This window comes from Vombatus ursinus, unplaced genomic scaffold, assembly GCF_900497805.2.
Source record: "Vombatus ursinus unplaced genomic scaffold, bare-nosed wombat genome assembly UNPS02014772.1, whole genome shotgun sequence".
Classification (NCBI taxonomy): Eukaryota; Metazoa; Chordata; class Mammalia; order Diprotodontia; family Vombatidae; genus Vombatus; species Vombatus ursinus.
In genome coordinates, this window is record NW_020954550.1 from 22,164,486 (window position 1) to 22,185,099 (window position 20,614).

Sequence of the window (20,614 nt, forward strand, 5' to 3'; positions counted from 1 at the left end):
TGGGTTTCTAAATGCTGATATTGGGGGATGGGACTAGTACTTTTTTCTCTCTGTTACTGTCCCTTTCTCTGTGTGTGTGTGTGTGTGTGTGTCTCTCTCTGTCTCTGTCTCTCTCTTTGTCTATTTGTTTCTGTGTGTCTCTTTCTCTGTCCCTGTCCCTCTGTCTCTGTTTCTCAAATCAATCAATCAACCAATATTTATTGAATGCTTTGTGAAAAGCATTTACAAAGTAGGGCTTCACTCTCCCAGGTGAGTTGTACATGATTGTTATATGCAAATATTTAAAGAAAATAGCAAATAATCAAAGCATGTTCTAGCCAACTTGTCTCTCTCAGTTTCTATCTTTGTGTCTGTCTTTCTGTGACTATTCTCTTTGAAAACAGATAATTCTGCCAGAGCTGGCAAAATAATGAAAGATCAAATAGTATGCTAAACAGCTGGTCCACTGGGGATCCAGAGTATATAGTGATGTGGTGAGTATGGGGTCTTTGGGAGGCTGGGATCCAGGCAATGAATCTGTGTTGTCTAGACTCTAAATTGGGTCAAGGTTAAGCAATCTAACGAGAAAACTAATGGTGTAGGATGCATTCAGGTAGAGTGGGGACGTGTGTGTTGAACATAGAATAGAAATGAGATAGTACACAGACTGAATATTTGTGAATGAACACGTTTTTCATTATTTATAACAATAGATTTTAATTCTTTTGACTTTTCTTTTAATGAGGAAGAGTGACCATTTACCTTTTATAGGGATGTTTTAGATACTGTCATTTTAGAAAATTTCCTGTTGTCACAGCTATAGGCAAGTAAATGGCCTCAGTTTCCTTATATATAATATAATAATAGCACCTACTTCCCAGAGTTGTTGTGAGGATAAAATGAAATAACATGTTCAGGTACTTTGTAAACCTTAAATCCCTATATAAGTGCTAGCTATGATAATAAATGAAAAACAAAATAAACCACATAAATATATGCAATATTTATCTGGCAACAATTATTATAGAATGAAGAATCTTAGGCAGACAGAGGTTATAAGTGACTTATTCAGAGTCACAGAGCGAGTAATTTTCTATGCTGGTTCAGTGCTCTATCCACTGTGCCAACAAATTTTCTCCTTAGGGGCAGCTAGGTGGTGCAGTGGATAGAGCGCCGGCCCTGAAGTCAGGAGGACCTGAGTTCAAATCCGGCCTCAGACCAAACACTTGACACTTACTAGCTGTGTGACCCAGGGCAAGTCACTTAACCCCAATTGCCTAAAAATAAAAAATTTTCTCTTTAGATTGCCATGTCTTGATCCGATTTTGACTGTGGACAGTATAGACTCACTGCCCAGGTCCCAGCCTCTTAAGGACTGAGGTCGCTGTCCAGTTCACACTAACTTTCTGCAAGGTTAGGGGGAGAAAGTTAAATAGCTTGTTTGGAAAAGAGAGGATCTTTTTATACCTGAGTTAAGCTACAGAACAAACAGAGATAGTATTAACAGAAGGATTGAGGGAAAAATATGCAGAGGGTAAACATAGCTGGGAAAGAGAGAATAAGCCTTTATATAGCACCTACTATGTGCCAAGTACTATACTAAATGCATCATAAATATCTGATTTGATCTGTACAACAACCTTATGCACTAGGTGCTTTTCTTTTTATAACTGAGAAAGCTGTGGTTCCCAGGGTCTCACAGCTAGTATCTGAGGCCAGGTTTGAATTCCTGACTCCAGGTCTAGTGCTCGAGCCATTGGACCACCTAGCTGCCCTTGGTGTGAGTAACTGAGAGTTGACTCTATTTTTTGTGATTATCATGAGATAGAAAGCAAGACAGCAGCTTGTCCCTTAGATAAAGAATCTGGGGGCAGAGCCAAGATGGAGGAGTGAAAGTAGTGCCTTGCTTGATCTCTCCTGTAAACCCCTCCAAATACCCATAAAAAATGGCTCTAAACAAATTCTAGAGCAGCAGAGCCCACAAAAAGACAGAGTGAAACAAATTTCTAGCCAAAGACAGCCTGGATGGTTGATTGGAAAGGTCTATTGCGTCGGGCTAGGAGAGGAGCACAGTTCAGCATGGGCATGCAGGCAAAGACCAGGTCCCAGCCAACCTGGAGCAGGCCTCAGGGGACTGAATCATAGGCAGCTGTGGCAGTTTCCAGACTTCTAGACCCAGGAACACCAAAGACAACGTGGAAGGTCAGTGGGAAAAGTCTGTGACTGTGGTGGTGAGAGAGGAGCTAGGTCTGGTCCCAGTCCTGGAACAGTCCCAGGGTGGCGGCTGCTTCCTGAGCTCTCAGCCCACAGATGGTGGGGGGGGATTGAGTGGCTGATCAGAGGGAGATTGCAGGGATCTCTTTGCTGGTGCTGAGGCAGGATTCTCTTGCTTTGTCCGTGCTTGGATCTGGGTCACAGTCCTGGGTGGCGGTCCTGGGGCGAGAAGGAGCATTGGTGTGGTGGAGTTTATGGCTGCAGTGGAGAGTGAATCCTCACAGTTCCAAGGCAGAAAAGAGTGCTTATGGTCACTCATGGACCAGAGCATAGGCCAGGAAAGGAGTAAACACCTCTCCCTTGATCATACCACCTTGGAAGAACTGAAAATTTACAGCTCCCTAGAAGTATCTCTGAAAATAGCTGCACAAAATGCCTGAAGCAGACCCCTACCTTAACAAAGGGTTTAAACATCAAGTAATTGGCTGGGAACATGAGTAAACAGCATAGAAAAAAAATCAGACCATAGAATCTTACTTCAGGGACAAAGAAGATCAAAACATACAACCAGAAGAAGACAACAAAGTCAAAGCTCCTACATCCAAAGCCTCTGAGAAAAATATGAATTGGTACCAGGCCATGGAAGAGCTCAAAAAGGATTTTGAGAAGCAAGTAAGAGAAGTAGAGGAAAAACTGGGAAGAGAAATGAGAGTGATGCAAGAAAATCATGAAAAACAAGTCAATAGCTTGCTAAAGGAAACCCAAAAAAATACTGAAGAAAATAACACCTTAAAAAATAGACTAACCTAAATGGCAAAAGAGGTCCAAAAAGCTAATGAACAGAAAAATGCCTTAAAAAGCAGAATTGACCAAATGGAAAAGGAAGTCCAAAAGCTCACTGAAGAAAATAATTCCTTAAAAATTAGAAAGGAGCAAATGGAAGCTAATGATTTTATAAGAAATCAAGACATTATAAAAAAAAACCAAAAGAATGAAAAAGTAGAAGACAATGTGAAATGTTTCACTGGAAAAACAATTGACCTGGAAAATAGATCCAGGAGAGATAATTTAAAAATTATTGGACTACCTGAAAGCCATGATCAAAAAAAGAGCCTAGATATCATCTTTCAAGAAATTATCAAGGAAAACTGTCCTGATATTCTAGAAGCAGAGGGTAAAATAGAAATTGAAAGAATTCACCAATCACCTCCTGAAAGAGATCCCCAAAGGAAAACTCCTGGGAATATTAGAGTCAAATTCCAGAGCTCCCAGGTCATGGAGAAAATATTACAAGTAGCCAGAAAGAAACAATTCAAGTATTGTGGAAACACAATCAGGATAACACAGGATTTAGCAGCTTCTACATTAAGGGCCCAGAGTGCTTGGAATATGATATTCCATAGGTCAAAGGAACTAGGATTACAACCAAAAATCACCTAACCAGCAAAACTGAGTATAATCCTTCAGGGGAAAAAAATGAATATTCAGTGAAATACAGGACTTTCAAGCATTCTTGATGAAAAGTCCAGAGCTGAGCAGAAAATTCTACTTTCAAATAGAAGACTCAAGAGAAGCCTGAAAAGGTAAACAGGAAAGAGAAATCTTAAGGGACTTATTAAAGTTGACCTGCTTACATTCTTACATGGAAAGATGATATTTGTAACTCATGAGACCTTTGTCAGTATTAGGGTAGTTGGAGAGGAAACATATATATGTAAGTAGATAGATAGATAGATAGATAGATAGATAGATAGATAGATAGATGGATGGATGGCACAGGATGAGTTGAAGATGAAGGAGTGATATCTAAAAAATAAAATTAAGAGGTGAGAGAGGATTATACTGGGAGAAGGAGAAAGGCAGAGGTAGAATGGGGTAAATTATCTCACATAAAACAGACAAGAAAAAGCATTTACAGTGGAGGAGAAGTGGGGGAAGGTGAGAGGGAATGAGTGAATCTTATTCTCATTGGATTTGGCTTAAGGAGGGAATAACATATACATTCAATTGGGTATGGAAATCTATCTTACCTTATAGGAAAATAGGGGAGAAGGGGATAAGAGAAGGGGGGATGATAGAAGGGAGGGCAGATTGGGGGAGGGGTTAATAAGAAGCAAATGCTTCTCAGGAGAGACAGGGTCAAAAGAGAGAATAGAATAAATGGGGGGTGGGATAGAATAAAGGGAAATACAGTTAGTTTTTCACAACATGCCTGTTACGGAAGTGTTTTGCATGACTTCACATGTATAATCTGCATGGAGTTGCTTGCCTTCTCAATGAGGGTGGGTGGGGAGGGAGGAAGAGAGAGAATTTGGAACTCAAAGTTTTAAAAACAAATGTTAAAAATTGTTTTTACATGCAACTGAGAAATAAGAAATACAGGCAACGGGGTATAGAAATCTATCCTGCCCTACAGGAAAATAGAAGGGGAAGGGAGTAAGAGAAGGGGGAGGAGATAGAAGCAAGGGTAGATTAGGGGAAGGGGTATTTGGAATGCATGCCATCTTGGGGTGGAGGGAGGGATGAGATAGGGAGAAAATTTGGAACTCAAAATCTTGTGGAAGTGAATGTTGAAAACTAAAAATAAATTTAAAAAAAGAATCTAGATTGGTGCATTTTAAAAAGTAATCAAATATGATTTATTTCAGTAGCAAGAGTTTTCTAATAACCTAGACTAGAAAGGAATGCCGAAAACCTTCTTATTTTATATAATTGATTAATGGGGAGCTAGGTAGTGCAGTGGATAGAGCACCAGCCCTGGAATCAGAAGGAACTGAGTTCAAATCTGACCTCAGACACCTACTAGCTGTGTGACCCTAGGCAAGACACTTAACACCAATTGAATCCAAAAAACCCCAAAACAAAAAATGGAATAGTTCTTTCCTCTTGACAGTCAATCTCCATCTGGTGGAGATGGGGTTTAGAGTTGTGTCTCCTCCCAAATATATTATATGATGTATTATAAGAGCAGCATGTTTGTAATTGCAGGAACTGGGTGGGCTGTTGCTTATATGCTAATAAAGTAGTAAAGGAAAGTGTCCTGCTCCTTTAGTCCTCTTATCAGATGCCCTTGACCTCACCAAAAAATGGAATTGCTTCCTGGACTGCCATTAGGGGGTATATTTGGGCTCCGTTTTTTCTCCTATCACTCACTTGGCAAATCCATATTTATAAAAAGAGAATAATAATGCCTGCCCCCTCATGCCTCACAGCATTAAGATTAAATGTGTTGAGAAAGTCAGATAATAACTTTATCTCACTTATGCAAGTCTAAGAGATGTTTACTTTAGGATTCTGTTATTGCTAAAGAAAATGATTTATTATAGCTCTTTCTTTTCCTCCCTCCCTCTCTCCCTCCTTCCTTCCTTCCTTCCTTCCTTCCTTCCTTCCTTCCTTCCTTCCTTCCTTCCACCCTCCCTCCCTTCCTTCTTTCCTTTTTTCCTTCCTTCCTTCCAGATCTAAACATCCTGGACTGATTCTGAAGGTCTTCTTGCTCTTGCCCTTGGGTCTGCTGTACACATCTGGAATGGTGAAAGCCACGATGGGATGGGACACATAGACTTGAGTCCTTGGTCCAACTATATCTCCTCAGTTTCCTGGATAAAAGAGGGAGCCTGCCTGGCCATTGGCACCAGTGAGGGAGAAATACAAGTACTGAATGTTTTGTTCTTACATACATTTTTGGTCATGTTGGACCAACAATATTTAGATCTTTCAAAGCTCCTTTTAATTGGTAGGTTAATATGAAATGTAAACTCTTGAATAGGAGAAAGACTTGAGGCTACTGTGGCTTCAGGGGAGGTGGCATTAAAATTCTTTCCTGTTGTCCTTATCTTCCCTCACTTTCTTTTTCTTCTTTCCTTCCTTTGATGTGGGTCAAGCTTTCTTCTTATGCCCCATATTTGTGCAAGGAAGAATTGCACAACATTAAAAGTTTCATTCATCATATAGATTAGAATACTGGCAACATTGCTGACTAGGAGACACTTAGCTGCAAAAGAAAAACAAACTTGACTTCCTACGGGGAACATGGAGGAGACCAATTAAATTTTACAATCTGCTTCTAGGCAAACTACAGCTAGAGCTCAAAATTTAATAGTAATAATTTTAATTATTTATAATTATATTATATAATTATATTATTTTAATTATGATTTTTGTTTATACTTTATAATAATTTATTTATATAATTTATGCCACATTATATATACATTATATATGCCACATTATATATAATACATAATTATATACATATTATTTAACTACAAGTTTTTAATAACAGCCAGAGAGGGGGTGTGGCCAGGGCTAACGATGCTGACCATCAGCCAACAGAATACTGGCCTCCTCAAAATTAACTGACCCATTAATAACCAGCCCTGCACAGATTAAATTAGGCTTGTAGAAGCACCAATAGAACACTGATGTGGTTATAATCTATTTATTTCTTTTCAATCCCCAGTTATGGGATGTGGTGATTAAAAAGAGGCTGCGAAATATGGTTGGTCATATTTCAGTAGTTGGGGCTTTGAGCTGGAATCATTGTGTCCTCAGCAGGTGAGAAGTACACTGTTGGAGCCAATGATGTTTAAACATCTTGCAGTTTTGTGTGTGTGTGTGTGTGTGTGTGTGTGTGTTTAATTGTAATTGAGCAATGGGACTGGGTTAGCAAAATGAATCAATTTAAAAAAAGATCAATGAGTCAATTGTTGTATTTTTATATCTTCAGGTATTCAGTTGTAGAAATGGTGTAACTGATTACCTCAGGTGCTTTCTGCAAATGTTATTCTTGAAACCTGTGGGCTCAGTATTCAGGACTATATTGTTTAAATATAAAACTCTTTCCAAATAAAAATTTTTTTTAGCAGAGCTTTTCTCCCATACACACTAGTTGGTGATCCTCTTGGAAATCATGTGATCATTGCTATGATTTCCATTACTTTTGCATTAAATTAAGTTTTATGGAACATTGTTCTGTTCCTTAATCTGAAAATTTTAGGTCTGTCATATAAATCAATTTATTTCTGAAAAGGAAATTTCAGGCAGAAGTTTCATTCTTAGTTATTCAGAGGATTTCTAAATGGGTCAGAAGTGACCAATGGCATCTATTTAACAGGGGTGGGAACCTGTGGCCTTGAGGACACATGTGGCCCTCTAGGTCCTCAAATGCAGCCCTTTGACTGCATCCAACCTTCACAGAACAAATCCCCTTAATAAAAGAATTTGTTGTGTAAAATTTGGACTTAGGCAAAAGGCCGCACCCAAGGACCCAACAGGCCACGTGGCTTTGAGGTTTCAGGTTGTCCACCCTGGATATTATTTTTTTTAAATAATGTTTTATTAACGTCTATTATCTTTATATGACATTCATTTCCTGCTGTTCTTCCAGATTGAACCCTTCCTTTTTACAAGGGCATCTGTTATAGGTTCTGTATTTGACAATGTTTGCAAAATTTTGTCCTAGTAGCCCCTTACCTTTCTGCCAAGAGGGAGAAGGTATGCTTCATTATCTTTTCTTTGGGATCTTCATTTTTTTTTCTATTACTCAGAGTTCATTTTAGTGATTTTTAAAGTTTATATTGTTTTACTCACTGTGTATATTATTCTCCAGTTTCTATTTTGCTCTGCATTAATTCTCACAAATCTTCCCATAGTCATCATTTTTTGAAGCACAATAATATTTAATTATATTCTTTATTACACTATGAATTTATTTTAATTCTTTACACATATGCTCCTGACAATAAGACTATCATAATAAGATGTCATAATTTACTCATATCAGCCCTAGATAAATCTAAAGAAAATTAACAAGAAGAAAGTTAATGACATGAATAGAATTTTGGAAAATTAGATATGATTGATCTTTAGCAATTATTGAATGGAAACAGGAGTATTCATATTTCTTTTTTTTTTTTTACTTTATTAGTCAATTTTGATTCATCAACAATCACCTCCACAGTCCCCCGAGTTCCAAACTTCTCTCCCTCTCCCTCTCCCTCTCACTCCCCCACCAAGACAGCACGCAACCGATACAATCCAGCTACACACATACATTCCCACCAAAGAGTATTCATGTTTCTCAGCTGTGCATGGCATCTTTACAAAAATTGATCATGTCTTAGGACACAAAAATCTCATAAATGCAGAAAAGGAGAAATATTATACACATCCTTTACTGATTATAATGCAACAAAATCATATCAAGGAGTCATTAAAAGTATTAAAAATCAATGAGAGACTAAATAACAAATCCTAAAGAATTGTTGGGTCAATGAAGAAATCACAGAAGCAATGGAAAATTTCATTAAAGATAATGACAATGATGAGAAAATGTTTCAAAATTTTGGGGATATAGCCAAAGTAGTTCTTAGGGGGAACTTTTATTAACTAAGAAAAAGATAAGAGAAAGAACAAATCAGTGAATTGGGAACACAACTAAAAATACTAGAAAATCAATAAGTTAAAAACCTTTGAATATATTCAAATACCATACTTTTCTAGCCATTCCCTGTCTGTTTTTTTGCTACCACAAGGAGTCAATAGCATCTATTTTTGCATTCTAGGGATCTTTGGATAATTTTATCACTGATTTACTGGAAGTCCCTTTATATTTTTTTGATGGTCTCAGAATTCTTGTACAGTATACGTAGTTGAATATAACCTAGGAGGTGATGGTCAACCATGCTTCTTTTCTTTCCATACAGTGGTTCAAGACTGGGCCATATTCGTCATTATGATGTTCGAATAGCTCAGCATCACGTTGGAACACTTTGACATGAGAGAGCTATATGTGCCCTATATATATGGTCACCAAGTGATAAGCTGCTTTCCCGTGGTTGTATTGATGGGCTATTGAATATATGGCCCTATGATCCTGGTGCCAAATTCTGTTAACCACTAAAAGTCCTACATCATTCTACAGCAATTAAGGTAAGAAAGTCAAAAGCTTTTTTTGGTTAAAGAGTGTTCAGTTCAACAAATTGGGGTATCTAGATGGTGTAGTGGATAGAGTGCCAGGCCTGGGGTCAGGAAGGCTCATCTTTGTGAGTTTGAATCTGGCTTCAGACACTTACTAGCTGTGTGACCCTGGGTAAGTCACTTAACCCTGATTGCTTCAGTTTCATCACTGCAAAATGAACTGCAGAAGGACATGGCAAATCACTCCAGTATCTTTGCCAAGAAAACCCCCCCAAAGAAGTCAGAAAGAGTGAGATACAACTGGAAAAGGACTAAACAACAACTTCAACAAATACAATTTGATTAACGTTTATTAAGTACTTATAATGTATTAGTCACTGAGGGTACAAGAATAGATGACAAAAAAGAGAAAACAAACAGCCCCTACCTTAGTCTCACTATCCCCCCATTCTAAATAATAATAGCTTACATTTACATAGCAATTCAAGACTTGCAAAGTGTTTTACATACATTAACTCATTTGCTTCTCCCAATAGTCCTGTGAGGTCAGTGCTGCAGGTATTATTAGGCCTATGTTATAAATGAGGAAATGTAAGCTCAGGGCAGTCACATGACTTTCCCATGGTCACACAGCCAATAAATGGCAAAAGTATGATTTGAACTCCCCATCTCTCTTCACTTCAAGTTCAGAATTTTTTCCATTATACTACATCATATTCCTCCAAAGTATAATACTTTAAGCATGTGATAGGGGAAAGACAGTGGTTTCAAACTCAAAGAGAAATGGTGGGACAGGAAGGGGAGAGAGCAGTAAATCACATATAAGGATCCCTATGGGTGAATATTGAGTTAGAAAACCAAATATTAACATAAGTGTGCTTTATTATATTTCTGTTTATTTTGTTAACCACTTCTCTATTTCATTTTAATCTGGTTCACACCACTGGGCAGTATAGTAGCATTGAGGAGTGTTGGGTCACACCTGGCCATGGGTTGTTGTTGTTGTTCTAGAAGAGGAACATCAGGGAGGTGATGCCATGACTTGCAAGTGAATTGAATTTAAGTGGAGGGCTGTGCAAAGTCAATAGCCTCACTCTTTCCTTTGGAGCTATCTGGGTCCAGTGGCAAGGCATAGATCAGGATGACTGGACATGGCCCCAGATGCAGTGGGGGACCTTGGACTTTTTAAGCTAAGGTCTTTCGCAGGTCTCAGTTTGACTGAGGCAATGCCCATTCAGTGATTAAGGCTAGGTAAGAAATGAAGCAAAGAATGGCCTCTTTTACCTAGTCAAAAAAAAAAAAAAGTCAATCTGGGAGGGGAAAACCCTCAGGGTTTCTGGCCAAAACACAAACAACTGCTATTTACTCTGAGCCTTCAGGGCCCAAACAATGACCAACTGAGGCTCGGGCTGGGACCTATTATGGGCCAATCAATGATAGCCAGAGTGATTTGGGTTTAAGGCATGGTCCTTAAGAAAGAAATCTAGCCAGTAAACCCCAAGATAAGTTTCAACCCAAGAGGTTTCAGCGATCAAAATGCATATACTCCTTTGGGCAGAGCACCTGCTTGTTTATAGGAAGGAAGAGAAAACTTTTGACTAGGCAGATATGGAGGAGGTGGCCCATGGCATAGGTTTTGAAGAGATGAAAGTATCTAAACAAGGAGCTACTAGGGTGGTGCACATGAATGTGGAAACAGGAAAGTGCAGGATGAGACGGGGACTAGATGGAAACTCAGCTTAGCTGGAATATAGCAAATATGGGAAAGAAATATAAAATAAACTTGGAGACAGATTGTTGAGGGCCTTAAGTTCCATGCTAAAGAGATTGTATTGTATCTTAAAGATTATAGGGAGTTGTTGAAAGTTCCTCAACATGGTTCATGTGACCAGACTGATACAATTAGAGCTCTGTATTAACTTAAGGCAATGGGGATGGAATGCACCTCACACATAAGGAGCTAAAATCTCTTTTGTCTAAGGAAATCTCTATGGAGAGGTAGCCTCCACAAGTAATCTACAATAAAAGGATGTAACATAGAATATTAATCATTAATATTCAACACAAAACCAATTCAGTAGCCACTATTTCCTTTATATAACAGTGGAAATAAATGGTAAGGAAAGAACAGAGAGTGTGAGGATGAAAGAGACAGTCTGTACATAAGCGCAGTAAGTGCTGGGCATTGCTAATCTGTAGCAAGAGTCCGTTTTCCCTTTTAGTTCTTTCTTCTCAGGAAGAATCAAGATAAAACTCTGCAGGTGTGAAGTACTTCATTGTTGCTACTTCCTTTTCCTACTCAGAGTCATGGCAGAAAGTTTTAATCTCTAAGAGGGATTTGGGGTCATCTCACCAAACCTATTCCTATCGTCACCACATCTGTCATCACCACTCACACAATCTCTCTGGGCCCAGTAGCAACTGCATTGTTAATGGCAGTGGCAGGTGCAATAGTCACAGCTCCCTCTCAGTCTTTGTATGAAGTTATCAGGAGGGCAAAAATCAGGAGACCAGCTAAGTAGTGCTGTTTTGTTTTTTCTTCTGATAAAATCTACCTGATGGCAAGATGTGAGATAGGGATTTCTGTGCCTTTCACAGAGATTTCTGGGAGCAGAAATCTCTGTGAAAGACACAGAAATCCCTGTCTTATGATTTCAGTGCTGGTGGGATTCTGGGGAAGCATCTTTCATTTCTCATCTCATATTGATGCTGATGAAGGGTTACATTAGGAAGATTATTTTTGGCAGCTGTGTGAAGAAGGGTAAATTGGTGACTGAAGAGACTGGAGGCAGAGAGCCTATTTAGAAGGTTATTACAATAACTCAGGCAAGAGATGATTCTAGGCCTGAGACTAAGATGTTTGGAATATACGTAGAGAAGAGAGAGAGGACAGATGGAGGAGAAATTGTGGACATGGCTTTCACAGCAGTGGTTGATTGGATTTGGGATGTGAGAGAGAAGGAATGAAAAATGACCAAGGTTTTGAGCCTGGGTGATTAGAACTATGGCAGTGCAATTGGCAGAGATAGGGAAGTTAGGAGAAGGGATGAGTTTGGAAGGAGAAGATGGGGAGTTCTCTTTTTGAAATGGTTTAATTTGAGATGCTGGTTGGATGTTCAGGTGGAGATGTCTACCAGACAGTTGGAGATAGAGGGCTGCTGCTCAGGTAAGAGAAAACAGTTTGATATACAGATTTTGTAGTTGTTTATATAGAAGTAATCAATGGAGCCATGGTAGTACATAAGTTTCTTAAGGAGTGGAGTGAGGAGGCATGAGGACGGAGCCTTGGTGGATACTACACGCTTAGGGGGTGGGAGGAGGAAAATGAATTCACAAAGCCTGCCCGGTGGTTAGGAGTGGTTATATAGGTGTGAGAAGAACCGAGAGGATAAGTGTCTTGGAAACCAGGAAGGAGAGCATATAAGCAAAGGAGGAGGTGGTCAACAGTATCAAATGCAGAAAGGTCAAGGAAAAATATTTTTGGACTGGATCTGGGATTTCATTGATGAAAATTCTTGATGATGAACCCCCTCCACCAGTAAAGCTCAGCACCTGCTTCTTCAGCTTATGGTTTTAGAGAATTGCCTGGGGCATGGAAAAATTAAATGACACACCTAGGGCCACCCAGCCATTATCTTGCAGAGGCTGGACTTGAAGAGGCAGTGCGACATGATAGAGTGTTGTCTGAGTCAGGAAGTTCCTGGTTCAAATTCTGCTTTTGAAATTTATCACTGTATGACCATGAGCTAGTCACATAACCTCTTTAAGCCTTCCTCAACTGTAAAGTCAGGAGATCTAGGGTCTCTATTAGCTGTAAATCTGGGGTCCTATGCAGCTAAGTCTTCCTGGCTCTCCACACACTGTGTGTCACGCTGCCTCTCGAAGAAAGATTAGAAACATGGCATTAGAGACAGTGGAGTGGTTGGGGCTCAGCAATAAGTGAAAGGTGAGAAAGCAGCAGCAAGAATCATAGACTGCTCTTTCTGGACTATTAACAGTGAAGCAGGGGTAGCCTTGAGGGTTTTTGGTTTGTTTTACGAGAGGGAAAGCTTGAGTATGTTTGTGGAAAGCAGAGAAGGATCCAGCAGAGAGGGAGAGATTGAAGATGAGAGAGAATAATTGATGGAGTAAGGTGCAAGTGGAGATGAAAGGGCCTGGGATCCAGGGCGTAGTAGCAGTGTTTGTTTGCTCATCCTTTGTTCCTGAAGGAGACCAATGATGGCAGGAGGGTGATGTCTTGACTTGCAAGTGAGTTGGATTTAAGTGAGACAGAGCTGTGCAGAGTCATCAGCCTCAGCCCTCCAGAATCATCAGAGTCTAGCGGAATGCTTTGACAAGGAGGCAGACCACTTTATTCTTTGAGGAAGGGTGAAGAAGTCGATTCGGAGGAGTAGAAGAAGGGAAGAGATCTGAAGCTCATGATGGATGACTTTGGGCTTCTCAGACAAGATTGTGATGAGAAAGGGTGATGGGGCTGGAGGAGAGAAGTTTGGAAAAGCGGCTGTGGGGAATTTGTCATGGAGTCAGAGAGTGATGGAAGCACTGCTGTGCAATTGGGGTGTTGGTAGGGGGGTCAGTAGGTGATATTCTCCCCACTTCTAGCTCCTTCTTTCTGAGATTACCCCCACCATTTACACTGTATACATAAGCTCCTTGAGGGTGGGGGCCTTTTTTTTTATTGCTTTTCTTTAAATCTCCTATGCATAGCATAACATTTGGAACACAGTAATTGCTCAATAAATACTTGTTGGTTGATTGATAATTAGCTTGAATAGAGATTGATCTTCAGACAGTCACCTAATCTGACCTACTGACCTAATTGATGCATATACCATTTCCTGGGGTCCTCAATTCTTCTGGAGGGGAAAGATTTCTTTATTGACTGTGCAAAGTATTGAACTTACAAAATGAAAACTTATCTACATTTTAAGGCTATGAACTGGTGTCCTTGGCAATCTGAAATCCTTGCTGTTGGAGGAGGTATGAAAGATGGACATTTACATGTCTGGGATATAAACACTGAGAACAGCATCCAGAGTCCATGTACAGAATCACAGGTAAACTCACGAAACAGATTTGAACTTATTCTGCATTCACTTCATTTTGGTTCTTCCAGTATTTTAAATAACATTTTGTGGTGAAGTACAGGTCCAAATCACACCTTTCATTACTTGTTGTTTATGCAAAAGTGTCAATTTGCTAAAATTTCTTTCCTGTATAGCTCTTTCATCTAGTAATGCTATTTTCATTATTTAACTTGCCTCTTTTCATTCATCTCCTCCTCACTTCTCACCATTGATTTGCCGGGGAAATTGGACGAAAGGCCAATTCCAGCTTAATGCCTCTCACATCGTACTCAAGGGTATGAGTGGCATCCTTGTTCTACAGTGGTTTGAATGAGTAGAACCAGAATAGACTTTCTTCCCTATAGAAAAACTACCCTTTCTAGATGTTATTTAGACTGTATTTCATATTGTGTTTATGACTGAAACAAAAATGGCCACAACTCTATAATTTATTTGAATCTTCAACAGATTTGTTCCCTGATCTGGTTACCTAAGACAAAAGAGATTGCAACTGGCCACGGTATTCCTAAAAATGAAGTGACTCTATGGAACTATCCCCTTCTGACCCAGTCTGGTGGATTTTTCGGTAAGTAAGTGGGTGAATCAAATGTGTGGTCCTACAGTCAGTAAATTTTTATTAAGCACATATTATGTGCCAGTTGTACCCTACTGTGTGCTAAGCTCTGGAGATACAAATACAAAGAAAGATAGTTCCTGCCCTCAAAGAACTTAGAATTTAGTTGGGGAAGACAATAGATAAAAGGAAGCCGAAAAGTGATGGTGGGGGGTGGGAAGAGGAACAAGGTGAAATAAATTACTCTTCTTTAATTGGCCTGAAAACTGGAGTGGAGAGGGAATAACTTACTGGAGTTTGACTGAAATCAGGTGGTTGTTGTTTAAATCTTTGGGCCTCCTTCTCTTGGCATTAATTTTGGGGGATATGGTGACAACATTAGGCAACTGAACACCAATTCTAAGCCCACTTAGTACCTTGTGTCCCAACCTACCTCACCTCACCTCAAACGCAAAAATGCTGCCTGGAAGGGTAGGAGATGAGGCAACATGAAAGGGCTAAATTTCTAGGTGTGAAACTTTGATTCATCGATGCTAGATGTAATGTGGTCACTCAAAACCCTCATGCTTCCTGTTTGCTCCGGTCCTGCCCTCTGAGGGAAGACTGCTTCTTATTTACTGACAATTCTAATCAGAGCACCTCAGAGGAGGTTCTTAGTCCTAATTGGAAGAATAGGGAGCACAGCCCCACACTGAGAGGGCCCTTGGGAGCTGGGGAGGCTGATGGATGGCCTAAGGAGGCAGCCTGGTATGATGGCCAGAGCACATCTGGAGTCAGAAACCCAGGGCTTGAAGCCTAGCTCTGCCCTGACTGCACTGTAACCTTTGTCTCTCTGACCTTCATTTTCCTTATCTGCTTCATGAGGGAATGGGACTAGATAATCCTTAAGATTCCTTTCAGCTTGGAATCTATAGTCTATGAATTAGATATCATCAACATTAAATGTGTATATGGGCACAGAGTAGGTGCTATATACATATATATATGTGTGTGTGTATATATATATTGCTTTTTGGCTAGGCAGTGGGGTTAAGTGAATTGCCCAGAGTCACACAGCTAGTGTCAAGTATCTGAGGTCAGATTTGAACTCAGGTCCTCTTGACTGCAAGGTTGGAGCTCTATCCACTGCACCACCTAGTGCCCCCGTGGTTTATAATTGCTCACTAAAAAAAAAACAAATTTGTAAAAGATCCATGGGGTCTTTTTTTTTTTTTTAAAGATTCTCTGATGTTATCTCTCAAGGTAGTATAATGGATAAGGTGCTGGATTTAAAGTCAGGAAGACCTGGGTTCAAATTCTGCTGCCGACATTTATTAGCTGTGTAACTCTGGGCACGTCTCTTCACTTCTCTGGCCCTCAGTTTCTTCATTTGCAAAGTTCTAAAGCTATGATCCCATGATCTGCTGAATTAGTATTCATAGAGTTTAGTAATTATATTTGTTCTTCCAGCATGAGGTGGCATTCCAGAGAATATTAACACATGTCTTATTGTAAAAATTACTCTGTTTACAGAAACCTTAATAACTGCAGTTGTGTTAGACACACAGAACCTTAGCCTTATGATCCTCAAAATACAGGACTACCCGCTCAGACTACTCCAGTGGACCTGTCATCTCAAATGCCGGAGTGTGCTGCCTTGAAGCAAACTAACAGAGCTGATTGTTAAATTTTCGATGTGATCATTTATACCTCAGAAATTGGCCAGCTATGTATTGGGCTTGATTTTCTGCTTTGTTGATTGCTTAGATTTAAGAAAGTGATAGAAAAAATGTTTAATAATGTAGATCAGACTTGAAAGTGTGTCCTTTACACCTTCCTCCCCCTTCCTCAAAGCTGGTTCTTAAACATTTACACTTAAAAATTACACATTGCAGGATGTAGGTATTCCCTACAATGAAGCAGAAGGAGCTCATCCATGCCTGCCCATCCTGTGACGCTCTTCTCTCCATCTCCCAATAAATTAATTCACCACTGGGGGCCTTCACCAATTTGCCAGGGGATCTCCCTTAAGTTCTGATGTGAGGAAACCAGCGGTGCCCACAGGCTGTCCATCAGTTATCTCTCTCATCTGGCCAGTCTACCTTCTTCATCATTCATACATTTATCTTATAACATACTCTCCAAACTTCATTTTTAATGTGTTGTGGTGTGCTCCTGCCCACCATGTGCCTCTCCATTGCCTCACGGGTGATACACAATTTGAATTCTTTGAGACTGTTGTGCTGCTCAGGGGTGCATACATATTTAGTTTCCATGAGTTTCCAGTGTGGCACCAAGAATGGTATCTGGACACCTCTGCATGCATTCAAGGATAGCACCCACACCCTACCACATCAACTGACTACAATTAGGCTCTTTGCAATAGTAGCATATCTTTTCTCAACTTCTGTTAGCTATGCTTTTTTTTTATTTCAAAAGAATAGAATATTCATATTTGTAACCATAAGACCGGGGAGCTTTAGTTGAAAGGGATCCACCTTACTGTTAAAATTAGCCACAAAGAAGAAACTGAAAACTGGTTCTTAAAGATTGTTTTATTACTGAGCTCTAAAAGAGTGTAGCAAATCTTCTTTTGTCAGATTTGACCCTTGCTTGACCCTCCTAGGAGGCAGTGTCCCTTAACAATAAGGTGCGAGGGGGAGGAAACAAGTATTTATTAAACACCTACTATATGCCAGGAACTGTGCTTAGTGCTTTACAGGTTATTTCATTTGATCTTCACAATAAGCCTGAGAAATAGGTGCTATTATTATTCCCATTTTACAGTTAAGGAATTGAGGTAGATAGAGATTAAGTGACTTGCCCAGAATCACACATCGAATAAGTGTCTAAGGTTGCATTTGAACTCAGGTCTTCCTGACTCCAGGCCTAGTGGTCTGTGCATGATGGTGCCACCAAAGCTCCTCCACCTCTGATTAAAGGTATCATCATAGAGATTGCACTGCACCAGGAGTCAGGAGGCCTTGATTCTACTGCTAGCTATGCCACTTACTAGCCATATGACTTTATCCACATCATTTCTTTTCTCTGGCCAGTCTTGAGTCAGGCCGGTGTGGTGCTGGTTCAGGTTTATGATTGGGATGAAAGGAGATACTCATAGATCACCCGGCAATTATCAAAAGGAAATTCACTTAGCCTTTTATGGAAAGGCTATTCGACAAGGATATAGCTTTGATTCACTTGGGCACACCTGTTGCTGTGTTTGTCATGGAGGCACGTTAGTGTCAAGGGAATGGCTCCTGAATTCTTGCATGATGGGTCTTTGCACTTGGATCGCCAGGAAACTATGTCAATGGTTCAAGCCTGTGACCCCTGGACCAATGAAGTTTAGAGAGATTTCAGGAAAAGCTAACCTAGCCTACATGGCTGGGACCCTGGTAGATATTGCTGCTACCACAGGGTTTCAGTTTCCTTAGCTGACCTCCCTTTTCTCACCAGCCTTCTATAGTACCACCTTCCCTTTCTACCTGGTTTGAAATTCTCACCTATTAGCCATTAATGGGTTAAACAACAAAGAATAGGGGCATTGCTTAAGAGAAACGAGTTACAATGCACATATTTTCTGGTAGACTTCTTTCATCTTCTGTAATTAGAAGCCATTTATTAGATTAATAATTAATGGTATTGGGTCCTGAGGAAATGTGATATAGAAAAGATAAATTTCTATGGGAGTAGAAAACGTTGATAATGATGGCAATTTTAATCTCAGGGAGGGCATAAGGCCTAAAGACAATGGGGTATCTGGGGGAGGCCCCAGGGAAGAGTGCTGAGGGGCACAAACTTCACTTACCTCTTAATTTTACCCATTAATAGCCCTAGTTTCGTGCATTTTAGCAGAGTCAGGACAAAGGCTCAGCCAGAGGTTGAGGTCTGGGTTAGGGATGAGGCCATTGGTGTGCATTGTATCTTGGGTCAAGATTAATGTAACCGGATGATTAGCTCCCGTATAAACCTGCTTTTAAATCTTATTTTTACCCCCTGGTATTTGTATCTTTTCTTCTACAGGTCACAGACGCAGGATCTTGCCCCTGGCCTTGAGTCCAGATCAGAGCAAGATTTTTTCGGTTGCAGCTGATGGAATAGCCTATGTCTGGAGATGCTGTTAATCTGGTCAAAGGAGACGGGGGTTGATAGAGCCTCTTCCTCGGGGGCTCCGTTACAGCTGCCTGGGGCAGATAGGCCTCAGTTCTGTTGGATTTAGAGGAACAGCAACAGTTCAGCCTGGGAGCATACTTTATGTCTCAGAGGAGTTGCCCTTACTGGTGCCCCAGTTTCCTCTCACTCCTCCAGACAAGAAAAGACATGTGAAGGGAAGCCCACCTCCCACTTCCTTAGATACCCAAACGTTTCCACAGGTTGTTTCTTCTTTTTGAAACCACTTGAAAACTGTACCCTGTCCCTAGAAACGATGTAGTCACTTCAATCACCTTCTGCAGCTGAGTCCCCAGTCACTGGGCCTGCTGGCAGCTCTCACCCCAAAGGGCTTGTCCCAAACTGCCCCATATACTTACCCCCAAGCAATGACAACTGACAGCCAGTTGGGGGCTAGCTGCCGAGAGGCTTTTAGGAGAACTCTGTTTGCTAGGAGCACATTTTCAGAAAGTCAGATGATTAATTTTGGATGCTACTCTATACGTAGCCCACCAGTGCTTTTGTCCATTATAAGCAGATCTCTCCCAGATCTTTTTACTGGCTATCCCTCATCCCTGGATTACACTCCCTCCTCATCTCCACTTCCTTCTACCTTCTAGCATCCTCTTCTTTCTTCAGGATGCAGCTTAAGCAAAACCTTCTACAAGGAGCATTCTCTGATCTCCCCAGTTGCCAGTATCCTTCCTCCAAAACTACATTGTATTTAATGACTCTATTTGTTTGTATTTATTCCTTTTTGTAGTTATTTTCTACATATACTTGTATATGTACCTATTGTCTTATCCATTAGATTATAAGATCCTTGAGAATGGGGATTGTTGCATTCATTGTCTTTGAGTCCCCAGTTCCTAGTACTGTGCCTGGAACTTAGCAGGTGCTTAGTAAATGGTAGTTGGTTGATTATATCTCAGATGCATGAAGTGAGATGTGAATGAGTATTGAACTGACAACATTATAGAAGCTAGAATGAATCTCTTACCCCCAAAACCACTTTCTCATGACTCTATGTGGTTTACAAGCTTTTTAGAAATCACATGACATAGAGTGGTTATACTGAGAGCATTATTTTCTACTTTTCTCACAAGACACATGTAACTTGGAACCAGTAACTTGTAACCAAGGATCCATACTTACAAAAGTATAAACACACTCATCTACTGATGTATGTGTGAGTGTGTGTGTGTGTTTGTGTGTGTAAAGCCTGGGGCAAAGAAAAAAATCTTCATCAATGACTCCCTAATCTATAAATCCAGCCCTAATTATGTCCTTGAAGCTGTCCTCACACACTGTTAACTCCTTCTACATCTCTTGTGAGCACCTCAAACTCAATGCTGCCCAAAATGAAGCTCATTTCCTTCTCTCACTATACGTGCCCCTCCTCCACACTTCTCTGTTTCTGTTGCATGTACTACTATTCTCCCACTTGCCCAGATTTGTGACTGCTGAGTCATCAATGATTTTCCCGTCTCTGCCATCCTATACATCCAGTCAGTTGCCCAATATTGTTACTTCCATTTTCCTCCATTTACATGGCCAGCACCCTCATTTAGCCCCTTCTCTCTCCTAGAACAGTGATCTATGAAGTTTTTTGATCCCATATCCCATCAGCAAAAAAATCAACAATCACAAAGATAAAGCCAAAAACCCAAATCTTTTGAGCATTTGCTCTTTTATTTTTACTCACTTATCTAATTAATTAAACACATATAAA

The 20,614-nt window shown here is 40.2% G+C and overlaps 1 protein-coding gene across 1 annotated transcript in view; it reads left to right on the forward strand.

Annotated features, from left to right (window-relative positions):
* The window catches only part of CDC20B (cell division cycle 20B), a 35,498-nt gene extending 16,641 nt beyond the window's left edge, over positions 1–18,857 (forward strand). Inside the window, 7 exon segments of the mRNA XM_027863368.1 lie at positions 5,650–5,665; positions 5,667–5,844; positions 6,653–6,747; positions 8,898–9,123; positions 14,043–14,168; positions 14,646–14,763; positions 18,757–18,857. Coding sequence (XP_027719169.1) covers positions 5,650–5,665; positions 5,667–5,844; positions 6,653–6,747; positions 8,898–9,123; positions 14,043–14,168; positions 14,646–14,763; positions 18,757–18,857 — 860 coding nt within the window.
* The last annotated feature ends 1,757 nt before the right edge of the window (positions 18,858–20,614 follow it).